The 24,839-nt window shown below is 40.7% G+C and overlaps 1 protein-coding gene across 1 annotated transcript in view; it reads right to left on the minus strand.

Moving 5' to 3' along the window:
- SEMA5B (semaphorin 5B) overlaps positions 1-24,839 on the minus strand; it is a 377,961-nt gene that overhangs the window by 195,842 nt on the left and 157,280 nt on the right. The window contains exons 3-4 of the mRNA XM_054972564.1: positions 22,979-23,078; positions 11,474-11,519 (exon numbers count right to left, since the gene is read on the minus strand). Coding sequence (XP_054828539.1) covers positions 11,474-11,519; positions 22,979-23,078 — 146 coding nt within the window. The remainder of the gene's footprint in view (positions 1-11,473; positions 11,520-22,978; positions 23,079-24,839) is intronic.

Raw genomic sequence — 24,839 nt, forward strand, 5'->3', positions numbered from 1 at the left:
TTAATGTGCCTTGTTATTAACTTTATTTAAACATTAGACCTTCTTGCACATATACAATTTGGGGAAGACAATATGCCAGTAGATGGTGCTTAAAAAAAAAACAGGCTTTGCATAATCAACATAAATTGCTCTAGATAGTAACAGCAACTTTGTTGATTTTTAAAAGAATGGCTGCTGAAGTAAAAAACAGTGACTCTATTTTGTATTTTCTCTGATTTTTCCCCTTGAAAACAGTTTTAATTATCTAACACTCCACCCTTTTATCTAAATGATCTAAAAACTACTCTTTTAGCACTACTAGTTTTTAACTAAAATATAAAATAGAAACATAGCTCTGTGCTCATAGTGGGTATATTGAGGGATTTTTTTTAAAAAAAATGCCTGATGTATCCTATACATACATATATGAAAGGTCATGTTAAAATTCACAATTGTGCTGATGCAGTGTAGCAAGTATGGAACTCCAGTTCTGTGGCATTGTATCAAGAGATTATAGCTAATTTCTGGCCTGATTACAGAAATAAATTTTTAATCTATTTGCAGAGAACTGCTCATTACTGAGCATTCACAGGAAGGCCTTACATAAATCATAAGGTCAGATTCACCTCTACTATATTCAGGTGAGGATCTGAAGGTTGATTCTCCTTTTATGCTGGGTTAATAAAGGAATTCTGTCTACTTTGAACCTACCACTGATTTAGAAGGAAAAATGCAAAATGATACTGTCCTTGGCGCCTACGCTTAGAGAAAGCTCTGCTGTTCTCAATGACTGGTAAATTGAGTGTCGTTTTTTTATTACTTGGGCTTCATATTCATGGCTCCATCCCCTTGATATCCCAACAATTTCCCATCTATGCAGCCTACAATTTCGTCAACTTGTGTTGCTAGCTCTTGATACCAGATGCATATCTCTTCTCATAGTACAAGGAACAAAACATAGCATGAACTAAACACTTATGATTGTTTATTTTCTGAGTGAATGCGTGGATGCATTACAGAGGAATTCTAAGCAGAGTTACACGATTTTGAGTGAAATCCATGGGTGTAACTCTGCTTAGGTTTGCACTGTGAGACCTATTAGTGCTAAATAAATGTAAGCAATAGTAATGTTTCCTTTTTGGAATCAGAGAATAGGGAAGCATCAAGAAGGAAAATGTACAACCATAATATTTGAGTGACAAGATTTTCCAACACCATGCTTCTAGGATCTGAGATTCACTGCTGAAACAAATTCGTATCTTACTGAAATTAGTGCTTCTTGACAATGTAATAGCATGAAAATCAAACAAAGACTTGTATTCCCATAGTGGCTTCTTAGAACTGACTCAAAAACAAGACTTACAATAACATTAGTAGAATTGAACAGAAGATCTAAGGTGAATATTAATCAAAATACCTCGCTCCTGTCAATGCTAGAAAGCAGCCCTGGAGATAAAAGTCCAAACTCAGACCAGAAGCACTAAGATGACTGTGAGCAGATGGATCCTTGAGAAGTGAAAACAGAATGCAGGTGGAACTAGCGCCCCCTCTGGTTATGATCGTTCCTGACTCAAAAGTGCTTGAACTAGATAGCAATTATTAAGACTTCTTTGCTCAGGACATCCATTAACCAAGAATGCCTATCCAGAACAGCTTTTAATCAGGACCAGTAAAGCTAAAATATACTTCAGAAAATGGAAAGCATGCTGATAACACAAAATGAGATGCAGCTTTTTTTATTAGTTAAGAGGATTGAGAAAACCATGTCTAATGCTCCCGGCTGTGATCTGAAAAGAATAGGCACATTAGTCTTCATTCTCTACACAGAAAATGCCAGGGCTCTATCAAATTTTTAACAGCCAATATGCCACAGTTGTCACTTCGTAACTTCAGCAGCTGATTTAATCTTTAGGTTCTTTCTTATATAAGCAAAGGGCCCCACAAGGAATCAGGGAAAGGACGAATTTGGACACCACCACCCCAAGACTGTCCCCTCAGTCCACTAAAGGGTTTTTTTAAAGTTAAAAAGTAATATTTCTTTGCATACTCAGGAAGAGGGGTGGCAACTGCTAGGTGTGGCGTGGAGTTCTCGCAGAATTGCAAATTATGTCCTCACTAGTGAGATCAGTTATTTTGGCTCTCCAAACACTGACCTCCCCAGCCCCACCTCCAAATCTCCAGAAATTTCTTGACCCAGAGTTGGCAACCTTGCCAGGAAGTTCCCCTAAGTATGTAAAGATAAAGACTCCTATGCTTTCTGTAGATGGCCTAGTTTTGCTGCTTTTCTTATTGGCACTGGGGAGGGAGCTGCCACATTATAGCAATTATGATTCAAACTCTAGGGTTGCCAGCTCCGGATTGGAAAATTCCTGAGTATTTGAGGGTAGAGCATGGGACACTCAGCAGTATGTAATGCTATGGAGTCCACCCTCCCAAGCAGCCTCTGTCTCCAGGGAAACTGATCTCTAATCTGGAGAGCAGTTGTAATTCTGGGAGATTTCCAGGTCCCACATGGAGGCTGGCATACCTTACCTGATATATCTGCTGACAACGTCCTTAGTTATACCATACTCTGAACCTATAAAGTATTACAAAGGAAAATGAAACTTACAAATATCAGGGAATTCAGGGGGGAAACATACAGCCTTTCCTGGATTGAATCAGGGCTTCGTTTTTCCCATTCTACTCTACATCCTTTTGAGTGAGTTCATATCCATTCTTTATCCACACAGGGCTGGAGCTGCCGATTATACAGAGCTGATAAACTCTCACTGAAATTAGTACAGTACTAAATTGTACAAAGTGTAACACAACCAATTTTCCTGGAAGGCCAATTGGAGTTATAGGCCACTGATAACGTAAATGGGAATACCAGCAACTTTTCCCCCCATCACTGACATCACCTTCTCTATGCTTCTTTTGTTTCTAGACTGTCAGGATGGCAACAAGCAAGATGCCATGTTTCAGGAGGCTGAATTTGGCCCTGGGAACTCCGCTAATAGATCTCTAATTTAAAGCGATTCAGTCTGATGTTATGCTAAATGCAGAAACAAAAACTCTCACGAATGCCACTTTGGCTACCACAGAGTGACTGAGGCACAGGTCGAGATCTTGTTCTGGAATTCTACCTCCTGATCCAACATGCTGGCGTTCTGACAGAGATCAGAGAATCCAATCATTACAGTGGAATCAAGCCATTAAATAAAAAGGTGACTCATGTTTATTCATGTAGGTTACAGGAATAGCAACAGAAGCAGCGCATATAATGTACTGATAACTGCAGATGTGTGTCTACATACATTTGCTTCACCAATTAGTTTTATCAAATACAAAAATAAAACCAGCAAAAGAAAGGCAATTTATTTATATATGAAGGCTTGCAGACCTTAAAATCACAACACACAATTTCAGCAGCAGGAAAAGTATCCCATCTACATACCATACGAAACTTGGGGGTGGGGGTGGAAAACAGACTTAGCTAAACAATAATAATAAAAGTTATTTTCTTGATACAATGAATTAAAATTCGTAACAAAATGGAGATCCAGACATTCAGATTTACTTCAGTCCTTCAGAATTCTCTCTCTCTCTCTCACAAACACATACAGTGAGAGAGAAAGGATGAATGCAAGCAAGCAGGATTTGCCTGGGGGAGGAATCAGAAATAAACATTCTTGCTATTTATATTTCATCATTCACTGTGGCATATAAAGCAGGGAGGCCACATCTAAGATAATTGATATCAATTATGCATTATATATCACTTTATTTTGGAAAAGTGCCAAAAGAGAGTAAATTTTTCATAATGCATCTTTTCACATGTCACCACACAAGTAAATAAAAGAAGCCAAATAATTTTTTGCCATTAATTACAACTTGGTTTCAGATAGCATTAAAACTGTGAAAGACCGGTTTTTCTGAATATAAACATTTGTAACGTTCTCCCCACACACTCTTAACACCCCAGTCCTGCACCTCTGCTCCCTTCCATTACTCTCAGGTCAGCATTTCCCCTCTCCTATGCATTCCCCACCTCAGAACTGGTATATTTACTTAAGAGAGAAGAGAATATTTTGCTTATGCCTAGGGTGGTTGAGATGGAAACAACACTAAGAAAGAGCGTACTTGAGCCTTTCTCTATACTACTCACTATTTTATACACCTCTACCATTCACTGCCTTAATGCCTTTTTTCTGTTAAGAGAACATTGCAGTATGTCGCTTTCTCCAGTACTGCACAGTCCTTGGGATGCAAAATCAAACATGCAGAATAAGGGAATGGAATAAAACTTGTTGCACAGACTGAAGGGCAGTTTAGAATGACAGGGTTAATGTTCTTGTTGAGCAGCACTTCAACACCGATACTTTCACTGTCATTTTCATTTATACAGAATGCAGAGCTCAAGAATTACACAGTCCAGAACACCCTGAATCCTGACCGGTGTTTAGAGGAAAACAGGAACATTCTGTGTCCAACAACACTGATCTTTCATACCACTCTGTACCACTCCACATGACTCTGTGCTGCCAGCTGAACTCCAAATGGCCCAGTTTTATGCACACTAGTAATGTGCTTTGCTCAATCAGTTCAAACATAATTTACTGTTTAAAACATGCCATGGGGATTTTGGTTTTAAAAGCAACATTTCCCATCTAATCTCTTAATTGTCAAGTCTACTGTAAAAAGCCCTTTTATTAGCCTCTGTGTGAATGCGAGGGATTAGGGTTTAACCCGTTTTAAAGCACTTAGGAAACACTGAACAAAGTGTTCTGGAAATGTGTATCACTGCTTAGTCTTCCTAAAAAGGAAAAACAATTGTTGCACATATCCAATGAGCCCTATATGCAAAAAAGTAATTTGGAGGTAAGAGCTAAACTCATTTCCACTGAATATTGTAGTTCTCCTTTATTGATTGGATGAAGTCTTGAACAAAAAAGAAGGAAAGAACTATAGCATTTAAGAGCTTGATAGAAAGAGAAAGACCAAGGCATTTTTTCAAAATGCTACTCTGTATAAAGAATAAAATTTGCACCACGAATGTTGAACTAGAGAATTGGGAAAGTCCAGAATGCCCCTGATTCTGCTTGGAGTTCCAAGGGAAATAAGAGCATTCGGAGTCAACAATAGTTTTTTTCATTCAAGAGTACAGGAATTTATTCCTAACTGGGAATGAATAATAAAGCAAATGTGATGAGCAAATAGCAGGTTTCCCCATTTGTCAAATTATTGCAAGAAATAGCAGAAAATGCCCATTTTCTGATTAAAGGGGGTAAAGTATAATGGACGAAAAAACTGAATTGCTCAGGTCTATCTTTTAAATCCATTTCAAGCAGAAATTATAATTATAAAGAAAATGTTGGCAGCTGTGTATATATGAAATATATATATAAATATTTTTAAACCAATTTTTGCAAAAAGGGAAAATATAAATTGTAATCTAAGTTTTATTTACCTTAAATTTAATTAGATTTAATGGGATATTTTATAGTAAATGGCTAAAGATTTATTGCAGAAGGTTGTATCTTCCAACAGATCAATTACTGTCAGCTCTTATTTACCAACCTTCTATCAGATCTAGGCAGTTTCCATATACCCATTCCAGCAGATAACAATTATTAACTTAAATACCTTGGGCAGAGATGTATAATGGATAGTGCACATATACCCAGATGTTATATCTACAATTGATTAATGTTATGCTCCAGACTCTCTAATATGAACTTGGCTTTCCTAGAGCCAGGAAAATATCTCACCTATAACTCCCCAAATCTCTGGGCAGCAAATCTACATATAGCAGCAATTAATCAGTGAACAAGGCATACTTGTAATTTGACAATCCTCTTTCTTAAGACCATGGCTAAAAACCACTCTGGTGTTGAAAATTGCATTGTAGAAAGCAGTAATACCTAGGCCTAATCACTAGACAAACAGAGGTTTAATTCTTTCCCTTATTACACATTTTCATTAGTAACTTGAGGGATGCCTTTAAGTAAATTAAATTTTTAATATCAGAAATGACCTCAAAGATTCCTTCAAGCTGGGATAATTTCTAACCGCTAAATCATTCATTATGACCTAGTTGAGTTTTGCCACTTCCATGACAATCCCTGCCACATTTGTATTTGTTAACATGCAAGCCAACTTACACTTTGAAGGTCAGTAGCTGTTACTTACCCCACTACTTATCTCATAGAGAACTGCAGAGCACATATAAATCAAGTAAGAAAAATAATTTCGAGCTCCACCACAGTAATCCGTGAGGAAGAGAAGCAGAACACAAGCATGGATTTCAGAAAAATGGTTAAGAAGAATTAAATCACAAGTTATTAGTGATTAGGGATGGACACGAAATGGGAAAAAAAGGAAATGAGAGTTTTGCTTTTCGTTGTGTTCCACGAATCACAAAACATGAACTTCAATGATATTGACACATTTCGCTATACAATACGTCAGTTTCATGATTCATCAGAACCCGGGGGCACTGCAATGGCCTCCTTCATACCCAGAGAAGCCAAACTCACAGGGAGACTTCAGCAGGCTCTCCTCCAGCCACCCTCCAAGTAGCTCTCTTCAGGCTCTCTTTGCTGACTTTTCCCTCCCATCCTGCTTTCTGCTGCTGCTGGAAGAAAAGTCAAGTGGAGCGAATCTGCTTGGGTTTTCCTCTCTTCAGGTTCTCTTTGCTGACTTTTCCTTCTCATCCTCCTGCTGCTCTGACATTACCTCCCCCCCTCGCCTCCAAGTTCTCGAAGGAGAAGCTGAGCAGAGCGGATCCGCTCAGGAAGTGCTCCAGGAAGCTTGGGGGCAGGGTGGGAAGGAATATCAGAGCAGCAGGAGGATGAGAGGTAGAGAGTCAGAGAAGAGTTGCTGAAACTGGCAAGCAGCGAGCAGTGGCAGAAGGAGCTGCTCAGGCTTCCACCACCGCTGCTACGCCACCATCCTGTTCTTAAAAATGGAGAAGGGAAACAGAGAGGGGAAGGATTCTCGAACTACAGTTCCCAGGTAAACTTGCACAGATCCACATTGCTCAGCTCTCAGGGAGAGCTGCCTATCAGGGTTATGTGGGCTAACATTGGGGTTTCCACGGCAACAAAAGGTCTGCAGACATTTCGAGCCTATGTTGCCTAGGGAATCAATGGATCGGCACCAGCCTGTCTGGTATCACGAAGCATTCATGAATCAAACAAATCAGCCCCAAAAGTCATGGATTTTGTGAAAAACATGGCCCCACGAAACGCGTTTTCATGATACATGGATCGGTCTGCTTCATCATGAAATTTGATTCGTATTTCAATTCGTGCCCATGTCTATTAGTGATGTGTGAATGAGTTGCTTTAAATAAATGTCAACTACTCCGTGAGATTAATTCTTCATCTGGAGAAGCTCTGGTTAAACTACAGCAGGGCCGTTTCCAGATGGCTTACCTGAAGCCGCTCCATACCGCAATGTTGTGGATCGTGCCGGGGAAAACGCGAAATATTGCTTTTTCTAGTGCGAGTTTTGCGCGATGTCGCACAAAACTCACACGAGAAAACGCGATATTTCGCGTTTTCCCCAGCACGATCCACAACATTGCGGCATGGAGCGGCTTCAGGTAAGCCATCTGGAAACAGCCCAGGTGTAAGGCCTTAGTATTCCAGTTCCAAGATCTGCACTTAAATGTACTGACTTTGATTGGCCAGGTATTCATTCCTATTTCCTCTCAAGACTTGTCAGAGGAATGAATGCATAACATAGTTTAGCCAGTAGCCTGTCTGTTTGAATAAAGTGAAGCGTATTGATGCCAAAAACTGATGAAGTGAATTTCAAAATGTAACATTTCTTGAAGAGATTTTAAAAGGAAAAGATTGTAATGCAATCAATAAAGTGAAAAATATGTACAACCAGTTTTTTTCTACTGAAGGACCTCTTTGTAGACCTCATTGGTGGTTTTCCCATCAGGTGCTAGGATCACCAGGCTGCTGGGTGAGCTCACTCTGGAGCAGGCCACGTAGAACAGCACATGTGAGAAGCAGTCCTCCCACAAGTCAATTCATGCCACCTTCAGTGTCTGCCCCTGGGACTTGTTCATTGTCATAGCAAAGAAGGCCTTGAGGGGGAACTGCAGTCTCTTGAATTTGAAGGGGTTCTCTGATGGAATGAGTGGTATACGTGGTATGAACACTGCCTCCCGAGCACTGCTGGTGAACGATGTGGCCTCAATGATGTTCCTATGGAGGCTTTCACTCATAGTCCGGTGCCATTACAGAGTTTGGGTGGGCTGAGGTTCTGGAGCAGCATTACTGCAGCCCCCACTTTGAGGAGAAGCTTGTGGGCTGAAAAGCCAGGAGGGCTGAGCATACTGAAGAACTCCACAGTATAGTGGAATGCATCATCCATTTGCACCACTGAGTCCACAGATCTGTACTCCATGTTGAGTGAGTTAAGTTGTGTTTCATTAATGATGGCAGCCTTGTCAATCTGGGGGGTCAGAATGGCATACTTGCACAGCCAGTCCATTGACTTCTCCGTCATACTGATGATATCAGGGTATATCGTGGCTGTTAGGTCTGCTAGGGTCATCACTACTATGCCCAGGCCTGCAGGGACGGTCACCTTTCCTTTGGACTCGAGATACGCTCTGTTCCCTATTTTTAGTAGGAGTTCAGAGAATTCCCCAGCGGACACCTTGCCTCTCAAGTGGACCCTCATGTTCTTTCTTAGTGAGAGTTCCATGATGAGAAGCCACAGATGACACCTTGACACACATGGTAACCTTGTCAGCTTGAGTTCACCTTGGGACTACTGGCAGAGTCTGCCAGAAGTCTCCAGCCAGCAGCACTGTGACTCCCCCCATTGCTCTCTCGTTGCCCCTGACATCTTTTAGGGTTATGCTCAGGGCCTCAAAACACCCCTTAAGCACCATGGTGCTCTCATCCCAAACAATGAGCTTACAGTTCCACAGCACTTGGGCCATGTTGCTTTGTTTTGAGATGCTGAACAGGGGTGAGTTTAAGAGGTAGCTTGAAGGTAATGAAGGGTCATATGCCATGCCTGAGTGAGCCTTGACCTTCCATGGAAGTGAGCGCCTCTCTACTTGTTTTCCAGGATTGCTTTGCTCATAGAGAGACGCTGCCGCTCTGTGTACCTTGGGGTGATCTTGCTGGTACTTGGCCACTGCAGCTTGGTGCACCGCAGGAGCAGGACATGCATATTTCCTTGCCACATCTCTAAGTTGCTTACTCATTTTAGCATCAGTGTATCTTGCACGACATCTGCCAGAAGGCTTCTTGGTGACAGTAAGAGGTGATGGCTGCAAGAGGTGTGAGGTGTTGGACTGAGGGAGGGGTAGTGTGGTGGGCACTTCGGCAGGTTCACGTGAGAGGTTCGCATTGAGATGGCCCCTAGAAAGGTTGTGTACCATCTCCCTATGAACATTAAAAACTCAGCTGCCATACTGACTTCTATATAAAATCCCTATTCAGGAGTCTTGTACTGTCTTTCTTCAACTGTCTGCAGTTTCCTTTGCCTGATTTTTACCTCAGAACACAGAGTTCCACAGCTGTCCCATCAGCCTGCCAGCCACACAGGAAAGCCAGTCATTGAATGTGTCCTGAGGTACTGCATGTATCCTGCATAGTGTTTAGAACGTTGGGTTGATGACCAAGCAAGACCGCATATGCAAATGACCTCAGGGAGGCTGAGTTGGCAGTTGGGGGTGGGGAGCACCCTGCCAGCCACACAGGGAAGCTGTATCCCTATGGTAAAACACATTTTACCCCTTTTTACTCCCTTAGGGGGTGAATTTCTTAAAATCCCTTCTTAATAAGCCTCTACATCATATGCAAATGACCTCAGGGAGGCTGAGTTGGCAGTTGGGGGTGGGGAGCACCCTGCCAGCCACACAGGGAAGCTGTATCCCTATGGTAAAACACATTTTACCCCTTTTTACTCCCTTAGGGGGTGAATTTCTTAAAATCCCTTCTTAATAAGCCTCTACATCACGAAAGGAACGTCCTCCCCAAAATTCATGCTTCTAGGCCCAGGGGTTTGGGCTGGGCATTGATCAGTCAGTCAGGACACTTGTCTTTATATATGGATAGATAAAGCTTGACCAACGATTATGTAATACAGAGGTGGTTAAAAACCTATTAAAATACTGTAATATGACAAGGTGAAAAACAGTTCCTGTATTGTTGTTGCGGATTTTCCGGGCTGTATAGCCGTGGTCTTGGCATTGTAGTTCCTGACGTTTCGCTAGCAACTGTGGCTGGCATCTTCAGAGGTGTAGCACCAAAAGACAGAGATCTCTCAGTGTCACAGTGTATTGTTTCTAAAGCTAGTTTAATAAAGGGTTAGTCTTCCTTTCTAAGAAGGGATGCTACCATCTGGTCAAAGAAGACAAAAACAGTACTTTTCCCTGAAAGGTTTGCAAGTCCTATCGTGTTGTTACTAAGGAATTCAACAAAATTCAGTCTTCAGCATTTTATGCCCTCAAGGGGCCAACAAAAGCTCAGGCATTGTGATGGACGTCACAAAAATAGTAAAAGGCTCCCCTCAAAGCTGCTGACCTCTGCATTCATGAAAGCTAAGGATTTCTTTGCATTGTTTTCATTAAGCTGGCGCTGGCTATCTGTCACAAAATCCACTTTGCTGCTAATACAATGCCCTTTCCTGGCATCCATCCAATCCTTCTTCACTCAAATATACAATGGATGAAGAGCTAAATTAGAAAAACACTATCCAAACATTCATGCACAAACACATCTCTCAGTACTCTAGCTTTACTTTCTCCATGAGAAAAATAAGTGTCTTAAAACAGAGAGCATCCAACTCTGAGGATCTCACTGAAAAGACAACTTGAAGCAAAGGGCTCAGGTCAATTTTCATGTGTTCAATTCCTAAAGTAGGTGGAATAGTATTTTGGAGAACAAGGAAGAACATATCAAGGTAGAAACTATTGCATTAATTCTGTCTTGATCTGGTGCAATTGACCAAAACACTATTCAAGACAGTTCTTCAAAGGACTGCCTACTCCCATATAAGTCTACCTGTCTACTCTGGTCAACTTTGGAGGCCTTGTTACTTGCCCTTCCCCCTAGTTATGCCATTACATTTGTGTGTTATATATACGTTTTGAATGATTTTTTAATGTCTTGATGTTTTAATGTGGACATTTTTAAAATTTTGATGTTTGCTGAGGACCCTGTCTGGGTGGAAAGATGGCATAATAAACAAACACACAAACAAACAAACAAACAAACAAACATTCTAATGACTTCTACAGGACTGCTTACAACTAACTTTAGCTGGATCCAGGACATTCGGTTTTAGAAAGAGCAAGAATACAAGGAAGATCTGTGAGGCCATAGAGATATACTTCACTCTCTAAGCTAACTACCCTTCTCTGCTATTATGATAAATGCATTTTCTAAATTATTGGTCTTTAAAAAAAGAGAGAGATTATTTAAGTAGCTTGTTCCTATGAATAAGTATTTGACTGATTCTGTGGACATACCTGAATAAGAGAAACGTTGTGCAGACTAAGTCTGAAGAGGTAGTTCCTGTATGAACAAGCAAAAGAAATAAAGTGTTAGGTTATACAGAATTTTTAAAACAAATATTAAAAACAGTGTACGTTTATGACCAAGTAACAGCACTTTGCATTTTTGTAGGCAGTTCACCTATTCTGGAGGATTAGGCAAAGAAAAGCTAATAAGAGTATCCTTGTTTGCTGGTTGTTTAATGAACTTCATAACAATAGTGGAACTTTCCATGTTTATGTACGACTGCTGTACAAAGAAACCTGAGTTTCTGGCCAAATTTAAAGGCTGCCATTGCTTTTGATAAGCACTGGATCTAGTTGAGACTACAAGCCCAGCAGAATCCAAAACTTTAATAATTAAAACAATATTCTCCAACATGACTTTATTCACTTAAACAAAGATCTGTTTAAAACTTTGAAGACCACTCTATTTGGTGTTCTAGACAGGACATAAAAGGGAAAGAGAAATCCTAGAATATATTATTCTTTTGTTCATACTACATAATCTTGAGAAAAGAACAGAAATATGAGAGTGAAATACAACATAGGGTGGACACACAATTTTTTCACGAACCGTGAAAAAAACAAACCGCTTGGTTCATGGTGTTTCACGAACCAGGAACCACGAACTTTAACAAACTAGGGCAAGTTTGCGAACCGGTTAGCGGTTCCTGGTTCGTGGGGTTCAAATGCCCCTTTCCATGCTGCTTTGCAGCAGCAGAGAAAAGGGCATTTAAACCCCCAGATCAGCTGCTTGTCGGGAGATCTCCAACAAGCAGCTGATCATTTAAACAGCAGGGCTTAGCTGGCCTGCCAGGAGTTTCCTGCCGGCCAGCCAAGCCTCACCCGCTCTTTAAATGGCCATTTCCAGTGGGGAAATGGCCATTTCAAAAGCAGGTGGGGCTTGGTTGGCCAGCCAGGAACTCCCAGCTGGCCAACCAAGCCCCGTTGTTTAAATGGGCATTTCCCCCGTTCCCAGGCACAGAAATGGCCATTTAAACTTTGGATGGGGCTTGGCTGGCCCAGAGCCGGCCAGCCAAGCCTCACTTGCTCTTCAAGTTCACTTGCACACTTGCCACTCAATGGATTAAAAGGGCATTTCACTCCTGAAGGCTGCACTCCGCCGCTTGTCAGGGAAACCCCTGACAAGTGGCTGAGTTGCGGGTGAAATGCCCCTCTCCCTGACACTCTGCAGCATCAGAGAGAAGGGTATTTCACCCCTGCAGGCTGCACTCAGCCTGCTGGGAGTTCCAAGCTGTCCAGCCTGCTGTTTAAATGGGCATTTCTCCGCAGCTCTGAGCAGCCGGGAAATGGCCATTTAAAGAGTGGGTGGGGCTTGGCTGTCCAAGCGGGAGTTCCCAGATGGCCAGCCAAGCCCTGCTGTTTAAATGACCATTTCCTCGCTGCTTAGAGCGGCAGGGAAATGTACATTTAAACAGCAGGTGGGGCTTGGCTGACTGGCCAGGATTAACTCCTGGCCAGCTAGCCAAGCCTCACCCGCTCTTCAAAAGGGCATTTTCTCGCTGTTTCGAGCTGCAGGGATACGGCCATTTAAATTGTGTGTGGGGCTTGGCTGGCCGCCTGGGAGTTGCCAGCTAGCCAAGCCTCACCCACTCTTTAAATGGCCATTTCTCCATCACTCTAAGAAGCGGGGATATGGTCATTTAAACAGCGGGTGGGGCTTGGCTGGCAGGGAAATACCAGATCAGCTGGTTGTCGGGGATAGCAGGTGATCCATGGGTTTAAATGCCCCTTTCCCAGCCGCTTTGCAGCGGCAGAGAAAGGGGCATTCAGGTTCAACACACGAACCAGTGCAAGTTCGTGGAAATGGGTTTCCATGAACCACTTTTTGTTTGTATTCTGGTTCGTGCCTATCTCTACCAGGCAGACAGAAATCCTACAGGCAGCTGTCCACAGAAGCAATTTAAGAAGCCTCCATATGACGATTATATTCTGCATCACCTCTGAGCCTGAGATTATGAACATATAACTTTTTCAGTTTTTTTTTTAATCCCCCGCAGCTCTCTGTCTTTGAGCCAAGAATGCAAGAAAACGGCTGCTATTATTTTACAAGGGAGTCTGGCATTGATTTATGAATTCAGATTCCACCCCACCCACCCCCCACCCTAGAATTTCAAGCTCTAAAACATATCTCCTGCTTGTAAATCTTATCTAGATAAAATAATGAAAAGCTTGCTTATAACTGCAGTATCACATAATAGCACACCTGTTTCTCACGGTCCTCATCTAAAAGTGCTGTCGTTACCTGTGCTTGCTTCTGAAAAGCCGGGAGCTTAATTATTGCTTTACTCAGGGGCACCATGTTTTGCCTGTCCACTTCTGTCATGTTAATTTCATGGCCTGAACAGTGATACTGCACTGCTCATTCCCACCCTATTTAGGTACCAAGAAAAGCTCTAGAATATTTGGCAGGTCTCCACAGGGTGGCTCCTCCCCCTGCCAGCACTGTCCCAGTTTCTGGGAGGGACAATCCTGGCTTAGGGAACAACCACACAACAGCTGGAAATTTCTCAACTTTCCAAGAGATTCAGAAAGAAGCCACTCTACAAACATAATATAAAAAGAAACCTTTAGTCCCTGTTCTAAAAAAAATTCTTGGATGCTAACTGAGCAGCAATTTGTAATAACTATTCTCCAGCCAGCTACCACAGGTAAAAAGACACTGAACAAAATTCAATTTTAGTTGCTTTTAAAATAATTTTGTATGTTTTTTTTTAACTGCTGCAGACCCTCCATGCCCTAAAAACTGGAGTCACCCAAGGCTCCCCATTATATGATGAATTTATCAAGATACCCTGTATAAATAAAACTGCCAGTTATACAAGCATCTGATTATGTGCATGCTCTCAACATCCAAGGCACCTGGCTAAATGTGTTTAGCTTTACTGTAATAATCTAGCTGTACATTCAATATTTTCATGCATATTCTGTATAATTTCTTGTTTTTTGTGACACTGAGAAGTCAAACGGAGTTTTATTCTCTTTGGTGTAGAGTAAAAATGTCAATTCATTCATGAGGTTTTATTTCTTGCATCCTTTAGGGAATTCACATCTTTCCATTACAAAACTAATACAGAAGATCCAGGGCATGACACATCACGAAATCTCAGCTGTATTCCTCAGGGAGTCAGACCACTCCAAAAGCCTCAGGCCTCTGTTCACCCCGAGGAGAGCTGCATGAGATTTAATGATTCTGTGTTACTGTAGTGTTGTTAAGAATGCTATTTAAATGCATTGGTTTTGAGATGTTCATAATAATTTTGTAGAAATACAAGCTTGTAAAAACACTGTATATTTTGACTGAACAACCAGCTTTAATATTACAGATATTTACTAAGTAGCTATTGGACAGAAATGGACAACCAATATATCAAAAAATCACTCTAAAGAAAGCATCTGAATAATAAGGGCTAGATATGACCAGCTTTCCCAGGAGAAGTAGAAAGCCCACTGATAAAAATGTAATAATCAGATTGTTAAAGTAGGAAGTGTAACCAAGTTGTTCAGGTTACTAATTAGAGATAAATCACTTCTAAGACTCATGTGAAAGATACTGTGCAGCTACTGTGAAAGATATTGTGCAGCTACGTGAAATTCCAAATGTAGGATACGTGAAACAATATGCATAATTTTTGAGTTTATGGAGAATGGGTATATCTGAGCCGTAAGTGGAATTCAAACATTCTGGTTTGATTATAGAAATTCTAATGGGAGAAGGATTTCCTTTGGCAGCCTTCACAGAAGGCACATGATGTATGTTATCACTAGAGATGCAGTCTTAGCCTGCCTGAAATCCACAATAATTTTCTCAAACTCTTGCTATGAGAGTAGAGATGTGGCTGAACTTCACCAGCTGCTATCTACTGTGCTGTGCCAAAGATTCTTTGTTCAAAGGCAGAACATAGTCCCTGGAATCCAAAAAGGATTCTGAAAAGGGAGAATCTGGTGGACATTCACATGAAAAATAGATGGCAACCAAAAATTTTCTAGGTCAAAACTAGGCTGTTTCATCAACTCTAGTTCACAGTTAAGAGTTTATTATGTTTTTGCAATGCTGTAACGCTAATTCTGTATTCTCCTAATACTTTCTTCAAAATTCCGTTTCACCTAAGTTATTTTATTTAAACTTATAAAATGCTATCTGTTTATCTTCCACTATCCACTTTTGCGCCAATGCCAAACAATCTAGTCTAATCCCTATCACCTGTTTTTGTTTTAGCATTTATATAGTTCAGTAGCTACAAACATTGTGACACAGCAAATATGTACATGCAATGTTTTACATGGCACACTGCCTGAAGACTACAAGTCCCATCTTGCAGTGTGACCTCAAGCAAATCTTCCTGGACCCCTGAAAAGAGCTGGTTGGAGTCAAGAACAGAAGGATTAAAAACTCAGTTGGCTCAAACTCCATTGGCATGAGTGGGATTATATGTCTGTGTTAAGCAAACTCACGTAACTGAATAAAGGTTAAATCTGTAGCAGAGTAAGAAATGTATTTAATGCTTTTGCAAGGTGATCTCTAAAGAGCCTAATTTATTTTGTGGCTTCTTAAAAGTTAAAACAGCAGTATAAATCTTGAAGAGAAATGAAACTACAATTTGTTTTCTAATTCAGCTCTGGCTGGTGTGTAAATGACTAAGTACTTATAAGATAGCATGTCTTGGGACTAGAGGTGGGCACAAACTGTGAAAAAAACGAACCGTGTGGTTCGTGGTTCGTACGTTTTCACAAAACACGAACTTCCATGAACTGGGGCAAGTTCGCAAACCGGTTCATGGGATTTAAATGCCCCTTTCTGTGCTGCGGATCAGCTGCTTGTCGAGGAGATCCCTGACAAGCAGCTGATCATTTAAACAGCGGGGCTGTTTAAATGGCCGCTCTGAGCTGCGGGGAAATGGCCATTTAAACTGCAGGTTGGGCTTGGCTGGCTGGCTGGGAACTCCTGGCTGGGCAGCCAAGCCCCGCTGTTTAAATGATCAGCTGCTTGTCGGGAATCTCCCCGACAAGCAGCTGATCCACAGGTTTAAATGCCCTTTTCAGTGCTGCTTTGCAGCAGCTTGGAAAGGGGCATATTGGTTTAACACGAACCAAACGAACCAGTAGACCAGTTCGTTGAAGTTTGTGGAAAAGGAGCTTCCACGAACCGGCGGTTTGTGGTTCTTTTTGGTCCGTGTTCCGTTTCGTGCCCATCTCTACTTGGGACAGTAAGAGACCAAAGCCTGATGCATATTTAGAAGAAACTAGAAAAAACTTTTCCACTTACCAATGAAAAAATGTGCCTGTGTAAAAGCAGCTTATGGAATTGCCTAGCACAAGTGAGATATACTTAGAACATACTGCCACTCTCCACATCTACCCTATCACAATATTGGTAGCTTTCATGAGAAGGAAGAGGAAAACAAGACCACTCAGTAAGCAACAAGGGATAGAAGACAACCTCAAGAAATCTAAGAAGCCACAACCTATCCTGATTTATAATAAAAGCACAAAACACCTTTCAGAGGTTTATAGATATTTCACAACGCATTCAGAGCCATCCTGCCTGAATGTTGATGTATGTTGTCCTCTCCACAAAGCTCAACTATGTAGGCACTGTGCCCATTGGCCATGGGGAAGTTATTTAACAGAAATCTCCCTTCTAATTAAAAAGAAATTATAAACTCAACCGCCCTGCTGAGGTGTATGGAAAGTATTTCTACCCAAGTCACTTACTTGAGTAGAACTGACTGGACGTGCATTCTAATTTGACCACTGAATGAGAAAATTCTACAAATACACACTACTGAATCATCATTATTCCCATTGTTTCTTAAGACACAGCTTGAAAATATGAATCGAGGTTGCACCATTCTTGATTTAATTTCAGACATCATCCTTTTCTGCCTTTTTCTCCATGACTTCAAAATCTGAAGAAGCAAGCAACCACAAGCTTTTCAAAGGGCTGTAAAAGTACCTCCGTAACTGATCCAACAGATCCATCAAACATTTATTTGTATTAATTTTAATAAATTTTAATAAATTTACATTAAAATTTTAAAAATCAAATTTTAAAAATCCCAAATTTCCTTGTGCTTGAAGCAGCAAACTGCCAATTCAATTTAAAATACAAAATTTAAGCCACAAAATTAAAATCAGAAATATATACTCAGTCCAAATATATATTAGGTTCAATACAGACTCAGGTCCCGGAAGTGGTATTCAGGATCCATGACTTCTGTATTTCTGGAAACATTCAGGAATCTCTGGGGCTAGCACTGTAAGGATTCTAGGCCTGTTTCTTCCCTCATTTAACAGGTTTCCTAATGGCTGGCGAGAGCTGGCCCAGGGTGAGTGGTTTACTGCCAGTGAGTCTTGGTCAGCCTGGAAGAGCAGCTCACAGCCGGTGAGAGTCCTGACCAGCTCAGCAAAACTGTGGGTCTAGCTGGCTCGTTCTCCTTCTCACCTTCCTTTGTGGGTGTGGGGCTCTTTTCCAGTGCCGGTTTTTCCTCCCAGTCCACACCCCTGCAAGTAGGATGGCTCAGGGCATCTTGTTCTGGAGCCCACAGAATTGGATTCCTTGGTCCAATTCGTTTAAGCTTGAGGGGTACACAGGAAGAACTAGATCCTCTGCTAATTTGGCATAATTTGGTTGAAAATCAGTCACTCCAGCCTCCCCCCACAAAGGTCCCCCATAGGGAATAATGGAACCTAAGTAATTCTAGAATCCTGGAAAAACCCGAACCTGACTTCCAAAATGATACTGGGGGACCTGACAACTATTCAAACATCTGTATTTGTGCCTTTCCCAAAATCCAAATCCCAAAAATGCCTTTTTTTAAAAAAGGACCATATCTCAAGCACCTGGAGCTCCAGAGATCATAAAAATTTAAATTACAGTCCTAAGCAGTTCTACTAAATACGGCTTACTCCCAGCAAATATTGTGGCCATTGTGTCTGCAGAGCACATGACGTCCTCAGAATGGATATCAGGAATCCTGGAAATTACAGATCCCAAGAAGTAAGAAAGAGAGACTTCCCTCCCTCCTTCCCACTGCTGCTAATGGGGCTACATCATCAATCAGGTAAGTCAGTGAGTGGGAGCAAGGAGGTTCTTCTGTGGCTCAGATTATAACCCAGTCTTTAAAAGGAATTACTGGGTGACTGATGTCCAATTCAGAATATGAGCATGTATTACAAGAATGGCAGATTTGTACACCAAAAAAGATTTGACTTAATAACATCACTACTTATTTTTTAAAAACTAGAGTCATTCAAAAACCAAAGTACAAGAAAATAAAAAGGCTGCACACAACAGGAAAAAGATCATGTGACCTATAAGCAATTGCTTTCCCACTCACAATGCTTTTGCTGTGACACACTAAGGCATATCCGTGGCTATGCAAGAACCTGAGTCATCTGGGATAACTTGAGAGATGGTTTGGGTTTGGAAATAGTGGTGCATTCACACAATTACTCCACTCATATAACATGAACCAACAGCAATGGGTCAGCTTTAACACATCATGCTGAGGACCAGATTAGACTGGATTTAAAACTTTCAGGTAATTAAAGGCTCTAAGACAGATAGTTTGACTGTAGATTCAAAACCTGAACTGAAATTACCTTTCTGTTCACTTTTCAGCGATTGTCATGTCTGAACCCCATCCATGCCAATGTTAATGATCTTTCTCTGCTGAACCAATGTATCCTGCTGTAACTCAGTGTCATAACTATTTCTCCTACAGGCTTCCACGGGTGTTTATCTGATGGACTGTAACAGCTTCCAGTGTTTATGACCTCGTACACTCAGCCTTTGCTATGTCTTCCTTCTTAGTGACTCACTTTGATATTACAAATATGTGGAACGTTCTCACACCAGGAGAGCGCCAAAACCTTGTTTATGATTGGGAGGGGGAAAAGAGGAGACTTGAATGTTAAAAGAGAAGTCTCTCTCACATGATGTTATTCCTATCAACTTTCACTCGTGCTGCTTAGATGCTTACCTTGCTTCTGAGTAGTCCTATGGACATATATATATGGAAATGATCTGATTTCTGAATAAAAAACATTTAACCAAGAACCTGTGTCTTGCTGCAGTGGTCCAGGGATCTGTCTACCATATCCTGTCAACCATAGCCTGACAGCTATAAAAAAACCCTCAAAACCTTTTGATTAAGATTTTAAACAGCTACAAATATATATCATGATATAATTTAGAGGCACCTGTTTCTTTTAACTTTTTTCAAAGAAGTAGTTTTCTAACCAATTTCAAGGGTCCTTTGATTTTTTTTCCCTGTAGATTTCAAAAGAAGGGCCTTCCTTTCCCACAAGGTCACATTACCAGACAGAAGTAGCCTCGTGACATGACTTTTAAATCAGAATATTTCCTTTGTCTCCCAGGAAACACAGAATAAGAGTGTTTAGTAGGAATGAGATTGTTCACTCTTCATGACTTGACAGTTCTACAAGACTTCAAGATGCCCTCTTTATAATGTAGATAAAAATCAGACATCCTCATGTTTTTGGTTTCTCCATTAACATGTCAAGCAGGCAAGATAATTTCTCAGCAAAACATGACTCGGTAGGGAGCGAATACAGCAGAATTATACAATAATACTAAAGCAACCCACTTGAACATCAATAACTTGGCTTAGCTCATTATGCTTTATGTAGCCTTTAGGCCAAAAGCTGCTGTACAATATGGCCCATTATAGTTATTATTAATTTGATTTTTACCACACCCTTCTTCCAAGAGCTTAGGGTGGCTTACACAGTTACCTTGCAAAGTAGGTTAGACTCTGAAAGAGTGAATGACCTTCTTGTGAGGATAAAGGGGAAGGGGAGTATGTATGCTACTGAGTTCATTGGAGAAAGGATGACGTAGAGCCATTTTTATCCATCACAATTAAGCCCAAATTCTGCTTAATTACCTAATTAATTACCTGGAAGAATATAGGATCTATAGGAATGGGCATAAAGCTAACAGGAAACAGAACCATCATATGAACAATGAAACTGCTTCATACCAAGGCAGCTCTGAACAGTGTTGTGCACACAGTGAATTTTTAATATTCCAGCCTTTCATGCCTTGAGAGAGGCACCAGGCCTACATCTAGGACAAACAAAGGAATATTAATTGTTGAACCCATCCAGAGCCTTTTGTTACTTGGATTTCCTGATAATTTATTTTTATGCTTATATTTTGGTCTTTTATGGAAAGCTCAGAGGGACTTCCATAACAGTTCCCAGGCACCTATCAGGTCCACACCCATATAGTTTCAATATGGTATAGCATCTGGTATGCCATGACCATTTCTACCTCCAATGTGACCCCAATCCCATGACCTCCCTGACACGCTCAACTGATATCCTGATACCTAACTCAAAACTCTAAACTATGGATCATTCTTCCATTATCCAAAAGGCCTAACGTGGCTTCTGCCTGCCCAAGTATATCCCACTACCAGAATTCTTCCAACCAATTTCCATTTACGACACCCTTCCAGAATGTATCACAGAAAAGACATTTGATAAATCCTTAGCACATTGGTATTGATATAGGCAGGTAGAACAGAAGATTCTTTCTTTCTGCTATGATATATCTTGCCTGCTTCTTTTCTGGCTGCTGTTGCAACTGCTGCGAAAGGAAGATTGTCTTCAATATGCTTCTCACACCCATATTTCCAGCAACCTCTAGCACCAGAGTCCACATCTCCTGCTGCCTCCTTTGAGTAGATGATAAATGCTTCCACTTAGGATTTCAAGCCGCCTTTTGTTTCCAGCCACTTGTCACTGTACCCATACTGTGCTACCAAAATGTGTTGAAGTGACTGCCTACCAGATTGTCTCTCACAACTGTCTCTCTTATTAAGCACGGGGAGTTCTTACACAACATCCATTCTGAACTAAACTCTCTGATACCAAAGTCTCATTTGTTCATGACATAGAAGATGTTCCTATGAATCACAAGCACCTTGGATGCATTTGTAGGAAACTGCCTCCATAAAGCTTTAGTGCCTCAGACATAAATTCGTTTAGGTAATTTTCCCAGAGGATCTTTTTATGAATAAAATCTCATATACTCAGCACAATTCTGAAGCATTACAGGCAAAAGAAGGAAAATATTTGGAATCCAAATTTTTTTTTCATATTATGACTATCTTTTATGTTCTTAATGACTAGGCACCTCATATTTTTTCTCTCTTTAAACTTGATACCTCCTGCACCAAGCTCATCTTATGCATTCAGCTATATCTGGATAAAGTGGACCACACTGTGGTTATTATGCTGATACCATGCTATTTGCCTTTTAGAAATGTTTAACAGGAGTTAAATCTTGCTTCCAAGGCTCTCATGCCTGTCATAAAAGTCTGTTTGGTATTCCTAAACAGTGATGGAAGACTCAAAAAGTTGACTGAAATGATAAAGTACATCAAAACAGATATGGGGTGGGACATTAATAAATAACCTGAAGCTGCCTTGATGGGAGAGCAGCAACCTCTAGAGCTTTCGAAATTCACAAATCAAATTTAAAGGAAGAAATACCGAATGGTAAGACTAGGGTTCTGACCTTTTGTGCGGGCCACATTTTTACAGGAACCAGCCATCATGGAATAATGACTAAGAATGTAACTTACAATCCAGGAAGCACTATGTTTAAATCTCAACTCAGTTCCCAAACCCAGCAGAGAGCCTCTGGCAAGCCTCTCTGTCATTCCGCAATATGCTATCTAATACTTCAGACCGATCACACAGAGTAAAGATTACTGGAGTAATATAAGAGGTACTTTGAGTACCCTGGGAAAGAATGTTATAGATGTACAAAGCATTATTAAAGTCATAAAATGGCATTTATTAATTACAATATATAACTTTGTATTTTTAAAAATTATGTATCTCTGACTATTGTGTATGTGCATAAAAATCATTCTATCTAAGAAACTTGGCTTCATTTTAATTAGAAACCATAAGAAACATAAAAGTTGCAGTGGGTCACACCATTTACTATCAATAACACAAGTATTTTATTCAAGCAAGGCTCCGGAATACTAAATGATTGACATTTTAGGAATGAAAAGGCATGCCCCAACTGTCTGGGTATATCCTTTCACCAATGTGTCTAGTCTTTCTTTTAATTTAGGCAGCACTATGCTAGTTCAGAATTTTGAACATGTGGACAATTCCTAACTGAGAAAAGATTTTACAGCCGCTGAGATTCTTGGGAGATGACAGCTTTCTGCTTCATTAACTAGTCATTTTTATCACTCCCCCCACAAAGAACGAATGGCAATTTTCTCATCTTTAGCATTTTTACTATGTTTCTAAAATCCTTCTACATAAATTACAGCTTTCCTTTAAAACTAACAGTGAGTGAGTGTGCTTACGAGCTGGAAAAGCAATCTCTTTGACACACATTATCCTGCAGGGAATGAGCTGGAGAAGCAATCCTATTCCAATTAGAAGATTCTCATTTACCTGGCTCCTACAATGAGCTGATTCCTGTTGGCATCCAGAGCAAGCTGAGAAAAGTCCCGCACACCTGGATAAGTGAAATTTGACACCCAGGGCTTCAGATCTGCAAAGAAAATGAAAACAAAACAAAAAAAGAGTAGGGAATGCTGGCATAATTCGAGAAGCAACAGGTTGTCCAGGACATTTCACTAATGCATTTCCTACAGAGCATCTGTGGTGGATAACTAACCATTTATTTAAAGAGTCTTTTTATATACCACAGGCCCCCTCAGAATGAGTAGGAGGTGTCTATAAGCATGAGGTAGATTAAGAAATAAGTTTCATATAAATGGGGGCCAACTCTCAAAGAGTCAATGCCAGTTTTAAATCTGACATATATGACCTATGTGCAAGAGCTCTCATTTACAGATTCTATGGGATTGTTTCACTATAACAATGTATTTCCCTCCCTCTTTCCTCCACCTGTGAAGAAATAATCACTTTTCTCGGTTTATTAAAACATTATATTCTAACCTTCCATTCTGTAAAGATCTTCAAGGTGACTTACAAGTATTATTAAAAATAATACATCATTGTATTAATAATGACATAAATCAACAGCATTAAAAGGAAACATCAAATCAAATGATGACTATCAACCTGAAACATAAGAATCAGAAATCCAGACTCAAACTCCTCCTGCACAGAATGGCTTTACCTGTTCACAGACCAGCCCATAGAGGAAGGATGCTTCCAAGCAAAACCAGGTATCTCTGACTCTAATAACCGTCTCTAAGCAATTGTCTCTCACCTGGCCAAATAGAAATGCGGCTCCCAATTCTTCTCTTGGTGGTTAAGACAGATGAGATGCTAGAGGCATGTAAATTTTAAACAGCTGAAGGGTTAAAATCAGTACACTGAATTGGGTATCGAAACAAACTGGTGGCCAAAGAAAACGATATAAAATAAGAGAAACATGCTTTTGGCTGCTTGCCCCTGCCAACCATCTGGTAACTAAATGCTGTACTATTTACAATTTCCCAACACCCTTCAAAAGCAGTCCCTCATGAAGTGTAATACAACGATCTAGTATGAATATCACTAGGCATGTGTAACCATGGCCCTTCTTTCTAGGAAACTATGTAGCTGGTGTACCAGCTGAAGATGGTAAAAGTCACTCAGTCTCAGACATTCAGGGGCTGTGATGGATCCAGAAGTATTCAAAACCACAGAACAACATTTTTAGAGGAAGTGCAACCCCAGTTAACAAAAGTGCTTGCTACCTCTACTACCAGATCAATCATACTTCCAATCAACAGCACCTCAGTTTTGTTTGGATTATATTTCAGTTTGTTTTTATTTATCCAGACCATCACTGATTCCCAGCACTGGTGGCAGAACTAGGTGTTGCCACACCAGGATTAGATAGAAATGAGAGATAAAGCTGGGTGAACTCTGAACACTGGTGGCCTTGAAGCCTAATTTCAGCTCTGTCCATGGTTTCATATGGTATTAAACTGCACAAGGGACAAGATATCTGTCTGCGCCACTCGATATTAAATCGAGCCACCTCGTCCTTACTAAGTCAATAAAACCCTAGACAGCAAGTAGAGCCCCATGGTAACATCCTGCCCAATGAGAAATACCAACAGGCTCTTCAACATGAGATTTAAACAGGATCCTGGCAAGCATTGTATAATAGTTAGAGGATTTGGGAGACCCTGGTTCGAATCCCTACTCTGCCACAGAAGCTCACTCGGTAACCTTAGGCCAGCCACAGATTCTCAGCCTAATCTATCTCACAGGGCTGTTGTGAGGATAAAATGGAGAAGGGGAGAATCTTCCTATACGTTTTTGCACATGCCAAGAGTAAACTGAGCCATCA

This window comes from Eublepharis macularius, chromosome 2 (assembly GCF_028583425.1).
Source record: "Eublepharis macularius isolate TG4126 chromosome 2, MPM_Emac_v1.0, whole genome shotgun sequence".
Taxonomy (NCBI): domain Eukaryota; kingdom Metazoa; phylum Chordata; class Lepidosauria; order Squamata; family Eublepharidae; genus Eublepharis; species Eublepharis macularius.